The following is a 15,220-nucleotide window of genomic DNA, read 5'->3' as shown; positions in this document are numbered from 1 at the left end:
CAGGAGATTGCTTAAAAGAAATAAATCACTGCCTGGAATCATTAATGCCTTACTTAGGCTTTTAGATAGAATACAAGTTGAGTGTTTTAATTGAAATGAAACAACAAAACAAATTAGATTAGGAATCTAATTTGTATGCTGGAGGCCACTAGTAGTTTATGAAATCTTTTTATGCAGTTCATGAAGGAGCTTTCTCACTGGGGCCATCCTTTAATTAAATTTAAATAATTTCTGCTGTGCAGATCTCCAACCTGAGCTAACAGCTGGTAACTTGAATGCCACAGATCTAACTCCAGGACTCTCATTGATATTCTCAGAGGTGAATGTGTCCATAACAAAATGCATACTTAAGTTGAGCCGCAGTCTGCAGCCTACAGTATGCCCACAGTCAGTCCAGATATTTCTGTTCCCATTGAAACTGATGAGGGTTTTGCTGCTGCTGGGTCAGGATTTCACTGAGGACTCTCTCCATCCTCATAGGTATGGAAAGCTCTATTGTCTCCCTGTGACTCCATGAAGAAAAAACTTTACTGCATGTAGAAGGTTTAGGGTTTACTCTGTTCAGCTTTGAAGCCACCACTTATTTACAGTGCTCTTTTGTGAGGTGAGGCGTATGCTTCATATGCATCAAATTGGTGCCAGGGAGCCACACAGCACTGAAGAGGAACTTGGGATGGAGACATGCAAGATATGCTGAAAGTAGTGTTAGTGCAGGTTGTTCTAATAATGTAGGAAACCAAAAGGCAACTTAGTATTGCTGAATCATTTCAGGAAGAAATACACAGAAATTGGAAGTGTTTTTATCTAAAAATGAAGTGTTAAAATTTCTGTATGTCCTTAAGCAAGTGTCAGAGAATATGATAAAGATATCTTTATGCATATACAAGTCCCACTTATTATTACTATAGCGAGAAATTGCTTGTCAGACACATGATATAAAAGCATTTGACAGTCTTCATATTTTTTCTTTCAAATAACGGATTTTTTTTACTCTCTTGGTTGAATCAATTTTTCTTTTTTCTTTTTTTACACTGAAAAGAAAGTTGCTACTACCCCTTTGCTGCATTGCAGATGGTTAAAGCTTAAAATCACAGCTCACAAACAAAGGACAGCATGTTGAAGAGTGAGATCTGGGCTTAAACTTGTGCTTAAGATCTTGCTTTTCAGAAGTACATTCAAATCACTTGAAGAACTTTCTCATTGGGTTGAGCCAGATTTTGTTTCTTTGTATGTTTTATGGTATGACTGAGATGTTCTGGTTTTGAAAAGGAAAAGATTTTACTACAGTTTATTTTGAAAGAATGCCTGAAGAGCATTGCAGAGCCTCAAGAGTATGCAGTTTTGTTCCTAATTTCAGTATCATATCACGCAGTAAATGGTGTTATTAATGTATGAATGGAATTCCCCATGTGTCCTGCTCTACTTAAGAGGCTGAAGATAATGGTTGTGTGTAGCATGAGTCCCCAGAAAACATTGAGTTGTGGCTTTCAAGGCTCAGGGTTCAAAAGTGTATTCCATAATTTGGATCATAGATGAATGCTTTCTAAGAGTTGTTGTATTGAATCTCATTTTTCAGTATTACCTGCTTCATCGTGTGTTTTCCTATCTTCATTTTAAAAACTATCAGCAAGAGGCAGCTTTGTCTTTTCACTTGAATATTTTCAATTTGCTTGCAATGTTTTTACTCAATAATGTCATTTTTCTTTTTGAAGCTGTACATCTGCTTTCTAAATAGTACTTTCTAGCACAGTACCAATTACACTGTTTACAATGAAGCATGCTATTTGCCACCTAAGAGAAGTTCTGCACTGAAGGTGTAAGTTTTGTGTAACCTTGCAGAAAATAACATGTCTGAATCCATGCAAGCTATAAAAAGGACACACATGTCTTTTACAAATTATGGATGGCTTTCCCAGGTCTTTATTTAATAATGAAGATGATGATGAATCACTTGGTAGCAGTCATTACTTGGAAAAAACAACAACTTATAAACTTGTAGACAAACCTCTAGGATTTGCTGTAGCAAAGTTTTGTAGTTCTTTAATTGAGACACTAAATAACAGACCTTAGCGAAGTATTTACACAAGTTTTGTATCTGCTTTCCCTACAATCATCTTATTCTCTGGACAAGGTTCAAAAAATATTTTTCAGACTTATGTTGCACTCTGGTAATTAGTTGTGATTTGGAAGCCTTTGTCATTTATAGATTGCCAAGTAGGGGAAGCTGCAAGAGACAGCATTGGAGGAAAGGTTAGCTGAGACAGAAGAAGCAGGAAAAGAAGTTTAGCACTTCAAAGTGGAGGAGCATCCATCAGTTTACACTATCTTGTAAATAGTGTCTTTCAGGCATCACTGCTGCAAGACATTGCTTGAGAAACAAGTGAAGCAGCCTATTAAAAACCTTGTGTCAGTGAAAGCAGCTGTCGTTCAATAACAATTCCAGTCTCCAGTGCAAAATGTTCTTTTGTATAGAGGCATAGTCAGCAACTCACTGATGAAATGTGAGGTTTATTTGCAAAGACTGCTAATGGAAGTGCTGCTTTTGTAAATGCTTTTCTGGACTTAGGTAGAACAGTTTCCTCTGAGGGTATATGAAAGAGTTAGACTTGGTAAGGTCAAGTTTAACCATGTTTATAACAGGAAGAGTTGAGAACCTTTGTTGAAACGTTTCAGAAACTTAAAGGCTTCTTCTGAGAGATGGGGAATACCCTCAAGGTAGAGAGTACTGAAACTGTAATACATAGCAAGGCCCTTGTTGGAGTTCACCATCATAACACATAGCTACTAGTCTTGCTGATTTGAAGAGATCTCCGTGCAATTACTATATTGTGTTTGTTTCAGTGAAACACGGTGTAGCATTACTCCTTGTTTTCCTTTCCTACCTGTAGAAATTACAGCATTAGGTCCTATTCCAGAGATAACATGACAATTTTAAGCTCTCTAGGATATTTTGGTCTCCAGTCCATTCTCTAGCTTTGAGGGAATGTAGACTTGGACACACAGAATCTCATTTATATGTCTATAGCTATTTTTTCTGATTTTTTTTTTGGAATGCTTCACAAGTGGCAAACTGTCCCTCTAGATTGGCTTTGCCCCAGGTAGGGCCCAGAGGTAAAATGGTGTCACTCCCTCTGCACGCAGCCAGAGCAGTTTGTTAAATTGTGTTTTAGCTGCTGAAAAGATGTTGTGCTGGTTCTTAGCAGAACTGGCATAGACAAACAAATGACCTCATTTCTTAAATAAAAATATTGGCGTTTTTGACAGCATGGATTATTCTAGTCCAGGAGCTCCAAAGTTATACGATATTGCTCCTGAGAGAATGATGAACTTTCAATTGTTCAAAATTGTGCAAAATATACCTCATCTTTGCCATAACGGCTCTTCTTGTGTCCTTTTCATATTAAAAATGTACTTGTTTTCTGTGGCAAAGATCTGCGGTTACTTTTTGTTCAGTAAGTGTTGGATATATTGTGACCTTGATGCCTTGCCTTGTTACGTTCTTGATGCGGATGAAACTGTTTTCTATTAGTGTTTTTTTCACATATTACATTACAGCCATTAACAAATAGATTTGAATGGATTTTTCTTTCGACCCTTAGACTTGTGTGCCCCCACTGGTGCACATCAGAAACCTGTTAGGGTGTTCTACTTGTGCAAGTAACTATTTCCTGTTCTTTAGGCAACACTGATTTGATTCCTGTCCCCTGCTGTGAATCATTGGGAATGGGATTGCAAGCTAGAACCTCGTGAGATGAGATCTTTTAGCAAGTCAAAGGGAGTCATGATCAGTGGTGCCTAGCACAGCTAATGAGCTGTGGTGATAGTATAAGTGTGGGTCCAGATCCTTAACTAAATTAAGGTGGCATAACTTCAGTAGATTTAGAAGCTGTATGGGAAAGGGTCACAGGAAGAGATGAAAAGAAGGGCTTTGTACTTGTTTTTCTAGGAATCATCAGAATTGCATTTTTAATGAATGTGCTTTTGCTATTGAGTGTGGTTCATATCAGCATGTTTCTGCCTTTTCCTTTCTTTTTCTTTCTCTAAGCTTTGTGCTGAATGCAAATTTGGAGGCAGCTTGTTGTGCTGTGCTTTTAGCTTTCCAAGCAGACACTGAAACTCTGTGAAATCATTTTTTAACCATACCTTGAGGACAGAAGTGCTTGCTTGCAGATAAATTCCAAAGATTATGTTTTGGAAGAGGTCCTTGTAGGAATAGCATACATACACTGTTAGTCACTGATTTCTAGTTAAGATGCAGGGAAAAGATGCATTTGATTGTGAAGGATTATATATATAATCTTCTGCTGAAATGTATCAGAAGCTCAAACTTCCGTGCTTAACAAAAGCATTAAAGTTGCTTACAGAACTGTGATTCAAAATGCAAACTTTCAGATAAAGACATTCTTAATAAAGAAAATATCAAATTGCCTGCAGTGACTAGCATGATTATCATAGAGTCATAGAAAGGCTTAGGTTGGAAGGCACCTCAGAGATTATCCAGTTCCAGCCCCCAGCCATGGGCAAGGTTGCCACTCACCAGCTCAGGCTGCCCAAGGCCCCATCCACCCTACTCTTGAACACCTGCAAGGATGGGGCTCCACAGCTTCCCTGGGCAGCCTGTGCCAGTGTCTCACTACCCTTTGAGTAAAAAGTTTCCTAAATCTTGCCTCTTTTAGTTAAAAACCGTTCCCCCTTGTCCTCTCGCTATCTGCCCATGTAAAAAGTCAGTCTCCGTTAGGTTTATAAATTCTTCTGAAGAACTGGAAAGCAATAGTGAGGTCCCCCTGGAGCCTTCTCTTCTCCAGGCTAAACAGGCCCAGCTCCCTCAGCCTTTCCTCAAAGGAGAGATGCTCCAACCCTCTGATTGTCATTGTGGTGTCCTCTGGATCTGCAAGAGGCTTTGGGCCCTAAGCCTGGCTGCAGTACTCCAGATAGGACCTCATAGCAGATTGGAATAATCCCCTCATTTGCCCCGCTGGCCAGGATACAGCCCAGCATGTAGCTCAGGATACTGCTGTCTTTCTGGGCTGCAAGCATATGTTGCTGGCTCATGTCAAACTTTTTGTCCACCGGAATCCTTAAGTCCTTCTCTGCAGAGCTGCTCTCAGTGAGTTCTTCTCCCAGCCTGTACACAGGTGGGACTACACCATTCTAAATGCAATGCCTTGCATGTGGCCCTGTTGAATTTCATTAGGTTCACATAGGCCTGCTTTTCCAGGTCCCTTGGATGGCATCCCTTTTTTTCTGTAAATTATGAAATGGAAATGACATCATACCCCCTTAAACAAGCTAAGATACAAAAGATACCCTATTCAAAGGTGACTGCTACTATTTAGATAAACCAGACTTTACCAATTACATCTCAAAAAATTAAAATAATGTATTGTATTACTGACATTTGAACAGTGTAGAGAATTCAGCTGGCAAATCGTTTCTTGGTCACTGCTGTGGATATCCTTTCCCTTGTTTTAAAATGTATTTTTCTTTTGTAAAATCGTGCTATTTATAGAATTCAAAAAGTATCTGTGAAGAAACTTAATGTAGTTGTGGCACCCTGCAGTGCAAGGGCTACCAGATAAATCCTATGTTTTACCATTAAGCTCAACATTGAGTGAAGTTGATTGTAAATTGTGATGCTATATCAAATAAATGAGTTCACTTTATAGAATAATTGTATCCATGTGTATGTGCCAGGTTTAATTCTGAGTTAATTGTGAAGGACATCCTGGCATGTATGATAGGTGGATTCCTGTGATGTTGAAGGAATCTTTATGAATTTACTAATACAGTTTCAGCGTGATTGATTGTTCTCTTTTTTTATTGATTAAAGTTGCTTATTTGCTGTTTACCAGGTTGCAGTTCAGACACTGTTATGCAAACCTTATTTCATTTTGATTTTTTTGTCTGAGAACAGAGAAATGGATTTCCTCTACCAGATCTGTTGCTATTGCTGTCTCACTGTATTTTCAGTTCACTTTCTTGTAGACTCAAAAGCAGTGTGTATTTAAATATGAATAAGCAGAACAGTTGAAAGTGTCTGTGGTAGTGTCTTGTCAAAGCCAGCCTCCTGGAATCTTAGTTTTTTAGTCTTTTTGCCTTGGGATGTCTCTATAGATGCTTAAAAATTTATGTACCCAAATCCATAGCCTTGTGGGTTACCGGTAATGCACTGAGTGAGTGCTCCTGTCTATAGTTTGATACTATTCAGCATCACTGGTTTTGCTTTTGGAACAAACCAATTATACTGTCCTGTGATGTCTTTGAGATACAGATGCACACTCTGATGCTAATGTGCATCTTTTTGTTTCTCGTTGTGTAGTTACATCTTCAAAATACTACTCAAACAGTGGAGTATTGAGAATCTTACATTGTCAGGTGAAATATGTCAGCAGAGCATCCACCTGAGGAATAGCAGAACTGTCTGTGCTGATGTGTGCTAAGGGGAGGCTCTGATCTTTCTTCTACTTTTTTTTTTCCATTTATTCCAATAAATTGATCCTGTGCATGTTCATTTTTAATGTGGGTTTTATGGAAATAATTGTGATAGCCAATATGAAGTAATGGTGTCATAGATCTTTTAATAGGAAGTGTGTTATTTTGTAAAAAATGACCCAAATCTACAGCAAAATGCTTTCTCCCTTCCTATCTGAATTCACTCTGCCTTAGTTTTGTCCACCCCACTGTATGTCAGCTTTGAACATGTGAGGTTATTGGGACCATTCAGTTTCTATCCCTATTCTAAGCCAAGTCCTTCAACATTCAGTTCAGTGTCAGAAGTCATGATCTACTTGTGCTCCACATCCCTGTCCTCAAGACACTTAGTATTTATTTAGTCTCTTCAGAAGATTCAGCCACAGATAAAGAAGATAGAAGATGTGGTCATTGCCATCAGAGGTAGCCAGTAGTACTTGAAAAGATGAGCTTCTCCAAGGTTAAGATAGCTGGTTACCATACGATCATTCCCTGGAGCTGTACTACCTTCCTCTTCTCCCTGTCCTTGCACAAGCACACCAGTGTTTGGTACTAGGTGCAAAAGGCTTTCAGAGCTATGAATATGGACTGTGGACAGCTCTCATGCTTAAGACTTCTGTACACCACAGGTTATTTTAGTGGTGAGTGGGAGCCAAATTGCAGCCTGCCATCAGGCAGGAGGAATGCAGAAAGATAAGAGGATGCGTTTTATACAATGTAACTCCACAGTAATGTAACAACAGTATGAAACTGTGAATGTTTTTAGGAAAGGAATAAAAAATGAAGATGTAATGATGACCACATTAATGTCCCTAGCAGAATGCTTTTTCTATCCTGGGCAGTTTTTACAAGAGAAATTTTATGCTCTCCTTTCTACTCTGCTGATTTGTCAGAATTGCCCTCCATGTTAACTCCTAAAATTCCTACAGCTCTTCATCTCTCCTCCGTTATCAAGATGCCATTAATTAACAGTATCTGATTTCTCTTGCTAGTTCAGGTAGAAATTAGTACGCTGCAATAGTGCTGAAATAAAATCATATTGAATTCAGATAACTGATCAGTCTTTTTGGAGCAGGCTGCTCAGGAGCATAAGATTTGCTTTCAGATTGTGAACGCAATGTAAGACACTTTCAGAGTAAGTTCCACACTGGAAATAAGACACTTCTATTTTCCAGTTGTACTGTTATGCACACTATTAATCTGGGATTATATTGGTAGTCCCGTAAAAAAAAAAAAGGCACATACTTTAAACATTAGGAACACTTCTGACATCAACAGATGTTTAGTCTTCCTGTAGTGTCAAGGATTTGCTTGTATGTGGTTGAGAAGCTTGTTCCTTCTGAGCAGCAGATCTATGGAGGAAGCACAGAAAAGGAGAAAAAACAGTGGCACTAACAGCCTGCAGATGTTGCAAGTCCCCAGGTTTTCAGACACAGTTCTTGTCCTTCAGAGTGATTTAATTTGTGCTTTCTGTCAGAAGTCCTCAAAGTTATTTTCCTCCCCAGATTTGTGAGGAACATTCTTGCAAGGCTCATATCTCTGTGTAGTCTCTGTATCTGAAAGAGAGATAAGGGGACTCTGATTATTCTGTAGCAAAGCAATTCCTTGCCTTTTTTTTCTTTTTTTTTTTTTTTTCTGTACAAAGCACATCAAGGGAAAGAAGTTTATAGGTAGAGGATCTACCTGTATATATGATAGGAAACAAGTAGACTTGCTGATCATCAGGGTGCTATAAAAGATTATTTACAGTGATTAAAATTTATGCTTTCTTTGTGTTATGCTATTCTGAATGTTACTGCTGTACTGAAGAAATACTCAAACAAGGGATTTGTAAGCTTTTTTGATGTGGATCTAAATCTTTTCATATGGTGATCATCTTAAATGTCATGTTATTGCATAAAGGAAATTGCATGCTAAGCTTCTTTTGTTTAGGTTTTATGAATGACAATTTTACATTTATCTTGGATAACATTAATTATTTTGAAATACTGTGTTTATATAATAGCCAACTAAGAAGTATTTTTTAATAATTAAAATGTGATGAATCTTTTTATTCTTTTTATCTTACAGAAGTTTTGATGTTGGGCTCCATCGCTTTCTGGTCAGGTAAGCTAATATTTATTTTGAAGTGCAATTGCATATCTGAAAGTATTTCTGTTATTGGTGGAGATGGCCATCTAACTTTGTTACTACTTGACATTTTCTGTGGCAAGATTGCTGCTTATATTTCAGAAACTTTCACAATTTGAATGGGATATTGTAACCCAATGTAAAACTCCTAAGGAACCTCTTTAGGAGTCATTTAGGAAAACCCTGATTCAAGAAATATCAGGAGTTCCACTCATTCTGAGGAAATATGTTTTTTCCTTATCTTGTTTTTTCTTGCTCTGGAGAAAAACATTTTCTAAAGGTTTTTTTTTTTTTTTTCCCCACTGCATACTCAAGTACCTTCATATTTTTAATAAGGCCTTGAGTTTTATAAACAATTGTGACTCCATGGAGGAGAGATTTGTTTTCCTTAATAGAAAACTTGATTGATTGGATGCAAAAGATGGACTATATTCTGAAGATGAATAAGGAATGTGAAGTGATTGTTGTGGATTTTGTTCACTGACATTTGGATGAATGCCATGATTAAAGCGGGGCGATTCAAGAAGGAAAGGGAGGTTAGCACATCTGAATGCATTCTGAGGAACTGCTTTTGCTCCTTGGACTTCTTTTATGTGAGAAAAGTCTCAGGAGTTCACTGAGAATGTATTTGCATTCTTTTTCAAAAACATACCTATCGCTATCTAGTTGAGTTTTTAAAGAAATGCAGCGTGTACTTCAAAAGATGGCAAAATTTGCAGTGGTCTCCGGGCCCTTAGAGAATTCTTTGTAAGTTATTTCATCCCACTGAAATGTTGCTTCTTGCACAATTGAGCAATTTCTGTCTGTGAAGGCTTTTACCTTGGGAGGACTAACCCCAGTGTGTGAACCAGAGCATGCTGTTGACCTTGCCCTGGTGCTGACTTCATTCTGGTAGGCTACTGTGGATAAAGGCTCTCTGTTAAGCACTCACAGGTCTGAATCCTTGCTGTTTAAAGCAGGCAGCACCGATTCATTGACTCCCAGAGCTCTGACCCCGGGTGATTACTCCTGGTTGCTTTTCATCCCTCCAGTCATATACGCAAAACATGTATTTTAATGTTTTCAGTACCCAGCTAAATGCTCTGGACTTGAGCTTTTACAAGAAGCATTCAGTTCCAATAGTATGTTAAGTGCCTATAAGCATTTCACTGCCTTAGGTTCATCATCACTCATAAGTGTTCTTTTCACGTAGTCCTCTATGGAATCTAAGATACCCTTTTCAGATATAGCTCTTCCCCTAGATTGTCAGCAACGTGGCAAAATTAAGGGAAATGGTGGCAGTTCTGTATCCATACAAAGTCTGGATGCCATTCAGATAGCAATACAAAGGGCATACCTTGTGGGGAAGAATACTGGGTAGCCTCATATTGAACATCCTGCTTTTGTGGTTTAAACAAATTACAAATAAACCCCCACAAAATGCATGAGTTTACCCAGGAATCCTTTGTCACAGGGTGAATGATGTTGAATTAAGGTTATACAGGCAAACCAGTGCCCTGACACTACATAACCTTTGAGACATAGATTTTATAACTTTATTTCACGTATTTCTTTGTGTGAAACATGGGAACATTTAGAACAGCTCTCTTCAATGAAGGCATAGTGTCAATATCACTGAAGATGTCTACATTTCGATATGCTGATGAAGTTTTCAGTCTACTCAATATACTTAAATTCTGGCGCCCATTCTATAAAGATGGTCACATCCATTTTTTTAATCTGTAGGTATATTTAAATCATATGAGAAATATTTAGAAATATGCTACTGTTGTACAGGAAATACAGTGCACAGCAAGGTCTCTAGGGAACGCAGGTAACTTCTTAACCAAGAGCAGAATCACAGTAAATGCTGAGGTATTAAGTCTGATCCACTTAGTAATGCTTCTACCACTGCATATGAAGCATTTTTCTAATATACTGCATTGTTTTGCATTGTGTGGAGATACAGTACTGGAGTTGTATGCTCTTATAATCCCAAAATAGCAAATATTCATTGAATTTGATTGTGTAGAACACCTTATCTTTGACTAATATGTCCTGTTTTCCAAAGCCCACTGCGGGTCTTATGTGAGCATGCTCTTTGAGATAGCTTTAATAATACTTCAGATAGCTTTAATAATACTTCATTCTCTATTTGTCACTTACTCCTGTTATTAGCTTGGGGATTCCTCAGACACATTTACTGTAACTATGCTGCTAAGGAGGAAATACTGTTCCCTTCCATTATAGCAGTATGAGTTTTGCTTATTTTCCTTTATGTAAGGAAAAAAAAAAAAGCCATTCCTCAGTAGTTGATTTTTGGATTAGGGAGCAGCGGACTTGGTATTACTTTCATCTTTGCCATTGGTTTGCTACATGACTTTTAGCAAGTTACTGCCTTCATTGTTTTTATCTATTTTAATGGTCTCTACTCTCAAGATATTGTAGATTTTCTCTTCTGTATTCACATAGTATCTGTTGTGTGAAGTCCTCTTTGCAGCTTGTGCTTCTCTGTGAAAAATAAAAATAATAACAAAAAGCAGAGTTGCAGAATTGCTGAAAATCTGTGAATTATGCACTGTCTGAAACAGGAATCTTAAAAATTCCTGGAGGAAAAATCATTAATTTATCAATGAAAAATTTCATGATGAAAACTGTGTTTTCATACTAATAAAAAATGTGCTATTGTGTTTGAAAGATCATTTTCCCACTATTTTCACACAATGATATAAAAGAAACTGTTACTTCTTTATTTAGCTTCAGCAGAATTGTTAATCATATTATTCAAATCATACAAGTACAGATATAGTTTTTCTTCCCTATATAGACAATAATAAAAACCATGCAAATGAACAAACAAAAAACCTTTATTTCCTAAATCTTGGCATTCTCAATATGGAGCAATTGGGTGTATTATCAGAATTTGGAATGCATAAAAGTAGCTTTTGGGGTAGCAGTTAAGAGGGGAAAGAGGAGGAGAGTCTGCATGGTGCTGTTTGCTCACTGAAGCTATTTCGTCCAAACACTTCATCCAGTGCTGAGACCAGGGCATCAGATGAAATAAAGTCTTGAACCTATGAGGATATTTACTGTCTTAATGCCAAAGAGTGCTTCCTTTAGGGCAAGGCTGATTAAGGGGAGTGGAGAAGAATGACAGTTCCTGGAGGCATGATTCTTTTGAAAAATCTCCCCACTTTCAGCACTGCTGTGCCTTTGAAACAGTATGAATCATTCATTGCCATGCAGATGTGGCTTTGAAAAGAGATGCGGGACCGTGCACCTATAACATTACCCAAAGGTAGCCATCTGTTAGCAGCACTTACAGCTCACCCTGTGCTTTGCAATAACTTTAGCTTATTGAGAATTGCAAGTTATTTGCAAAGATTCTCCAAATAGAGAACTTCAAGACCATCCCCTTTTCTAGTTTTCTCAGGTGAAGTAAGATGTAGTTTGTATTCTGGGGTCTAATTCTAATACTTGTTGCCACCTCCACTGATGTTAGTTTGAGCTAAGATACCTGTATGTAAGGGCAGACGGGTCCCACAGAGAAACAGTGGTAGTGGTTCTATGTATGGTGCTCTTGAGGAAAAAGAAGATAGCAAGGAAAAGACTGTTCATCAGCCAGCTCATTCACTGTTCTCATTCTCTGTAGAATCCCATAGGACTCCTCATATCTTTATGCTACTCAAAAGAATAACATAACGAGCTATCTAATAACTGAGTTGTTCAATGCATTATAACAAGAAGTCTTCTTTTTTTTCCTTGTTACTCCACTCTGTTCAGAAAGGTACCACTGAGATCACATCCTGTGAAGTCAAAATTCTTCTCAAGTGCAGACAGTTGCTTTCAAAGACAACACAGTTCTTTACTGAGGCATCAAGAAGTCATTATTGAAGTGTAACCTCTATGGGAACTGTAGTCAATTGCTGAAGCCCTCAGCAATATTCAAGCTATCCCAAACTTAAAAGAGCTGTGTCCTACTGTTCAGTGAGAGCAATAAAAGAAAGTAGTTCTTGCTATCACTGTTTTATGTCTGTTTAAAAAAAAATAAAAAAAATTAAACACCTGAACTTTCTCTTTCTTACACTCCCAGCTACTGGAAAGTCAGCATCTGCTGCAAACAGCCCTGTTTGCTTTGCATTGCATTCTTTCCCTGATTCTATTACTGGTGATTCCAGGCTATGACTAGAGAGAAATTTTCTGCTGAGGTGCAACAAGGAGTGCGGCCTAAAAGATGTTTGTTTTTTGAGGGCTGAATAGCACTGCTGATGCTATGCAGTCTCCTTGCTGCTTTGAACATGGCTGCCTGTAAAATGCTATTGATGTTCTAATATATTGCAGCGGAGCTAGACAGCACAGTACTAAAGAGATTCTACTTCTCTTGAAGCAGAATCGATAGAGGTATTTGGATAACTGCCTGTCTTTGAAGTCACTAGGTGTAAAGTCCCACAGGGATACATCCTTTCTCCACTTTTCTCTTTCAGTTTATTTGCTGTTCCAAAAGAAAAAAAACCTGTAGCTTCTCAGCTCACTCTGTCCAGATCACAGAATCGTTCTCACTGTATGAGTGACTGTGTGTGGCCAAACTGCCTTCTGCAGCAAACCGGGCTGTGGCCTTCAGAACAGAATCTTTAGTGTGGCTATGGGCATTAGTTCTCTCCACAGACACTTGCCAATAGGTGATGTGGTAAGATTACACCGATTTTGTCTTCCTGTGTCCTATCCAGTCCTCTAACAGTGTGGTGGTAGCTTTAACCATCAACATGTCCCTTCTCTCTTTCCAGGCCTTGCTTTTAGTCAGCGTATTACATTAGTCTTTTGCTACAAAGCTAAGAGGAGCAAAATATCATTCTTGTCATCTTTTATATGTCCTGTGATGTGCATATGATGTACTGGAGGCAACCCTTGTAGTGACTTGCTTGAAATTATTGAGTTAACATTTAGGAAGCTAGCACTATAGTCTTGTTGATAATAAAAGCCATCATAGTGATGACTAGATGTGATTTAATGGCTTTGTGTCTAGTTTATAAGCAGTTTCATGGTGTAAGTGTAAAGAGGTAGTGATTTTAGCTTAGGATTTCATTCTTGTTTAAAGTTACTTTCTGCATGGGGCCTTAGGGTTTCTGCAAAAATCATTTTAAGGCTTAAAATGTAGAAGAGAACAGCACTGAATTTATCTATAGAGACCCCTACATGGAGAAGCTGAAAGGTGTAGTGCACATCCAGCCACAATGCAGAGTCCTGGGATCTCTGCTGGACAGTTCTGCAGTTCAGAAGGCTGAATTATGCTACTGTTGAAATCAGTGTTAATGCTAAACATACTAACCAACAAACAAAAAACCCTGAGGAGTACTTGGAAGCTTCTAAAAAGTGTCTGACACAGATGCAGCCTTACTGCCCTTGAAGTTCTGAGCTCAGCTCCTGTGGGCTGCAGTGAGAGGTTCTTTGAACACTCTGCTCTGTGCGTGCTAGTCAGAGGTAGGAACTGTAGAAAAGGCTGCTGTAGGAATGGCAGAAAATGAATTGAGGCATTCTGCCTGGAGTTGGGACAGTGTTCAACAAACACGAAGTTGTCAGAAAAAAATCAGAGAGCAATGAAGAATGATGTTAAATTGCTTCACGGCAACTGCAGTCTCTCAAATGCCTTCTCAGAATTATTAAGGGTTTTTTTTTTATGTATAAGTAGAGAAAACAATCTATTGTTACATAATAAATTAGCATTGCGCATGTTGCAAAAATAAGGCTGGTTTTGTATAAACAAAATGGGATCTTTATGTAAATGTTATGCAAATGTGACATTTAAGTTAAACTGTTGGAGTGGGGAAGTTGAGATTAACAAGGTGCAGATCTCAGCGTGTTTATGTGTTGCAACTGTGAATTAAAGCACTTTGTTATTTGTGTTGCTCAGCCTTCCAGCTCTATCTGTCTATCAGCGGGAAATACGCGGTTTGTGGAAGGCGAAGCGCGGTGAGGTTGACCTCAGGCTGCTTTTAAATAACTTCACTATTAGTTTAGTGGAGCTGGATCAAAGGATGGCTGTCAGACGACAGAGTGTGCCCGTGGTGAAGCCTTTGGGGTTAATATCTCAGAAGCATTTGTCCTCGAGCAGGGCGCCTGGGTGCCCCGGAGCTCCGGCGGCCTGGCACCGCCAGAGGGCGGGCTCGGCCTGGCGCAGCGGCGTGCGGAGTGTCGGATCGGTGCTCCGGTAACCGTGTGGCTGTTAAGAGACGGTCTGCTATCAGTCCTTGTCCTTGTAAGTTCCAGTACATAGACCTGGTTCTAGGTTTTCTGAGCATCTCGGGAGAGGTTATAGAGCAAAGGAAGTCTATACGTCTAAAAATCTACAGCATGGCAAGATGCAAAGAACAGGCGTGAGGAACATAAAGAAAGAAGGCAGGAGACTTGGTTACTCATATCCGCTTACCTACAGATTGGGTGGGCCTAGGGTATCAGCACAGGGGTGAAAATAGCTTGAGACATGGAGGTGGTGTCATTAAACGCTTATGTCTGTATTACTGACTGCAGTCACATTGATCTCAGTAGTAAACTGATAAACAGGAGTTGGCTGCATTTATTTACAGCGCCTATGGCAACATTAGTACATTTAGAGCTGTAAGCAAGATGCCCAAGGTGAGGGTGT

General features: G+C 38.8%; 1 protein-coding gene across 3 annotated transcripts in view; it reads left to right on the top strand.

The window, feature by feature from the left end:
- Window positions 1-15,220, top strand: part of HHAT (hedgehog acyltransferase) — a 190,419-nt gene that overhangs the window by 77,559 nt on the left and 97,640 nt on the right. For all 3 annotated transcript variants that reach the window (XM_040697385.1, XM_001234560.6, XM_040697386.2), the window contains one exon: window positions 8,542-8,577. In XM_040697385.1, coding sequence (XP_040553319.1) covers window positions 8,542-8,577 — 36 coding nt within the window. The remainder of the gene's footprint in view (window positions 1-8,541; window positions 8,578-15,220) is intronic.

The sequence above is a fragment of the Gallus gallus genome, chromosome 3 (genome assembly GCF_016699485.2).
Source record: "Gallus gallus isolate bGalGal1 chromosome 3, bGalGal1.mat.broiler.GRCg7b, whole genome shotgun sequence".
Taxonomy (NCBI): domain Eukaryota; kingdom Metazoa; phylum Chordata; class Aves; order Galliformes; family Phasianidae; genus Gallus; species Gallus gallus.
Note: the sequence above shows the minus strand (reverse complement) of the source record. Positions and strands in the feature narration are given on the sequence as shown.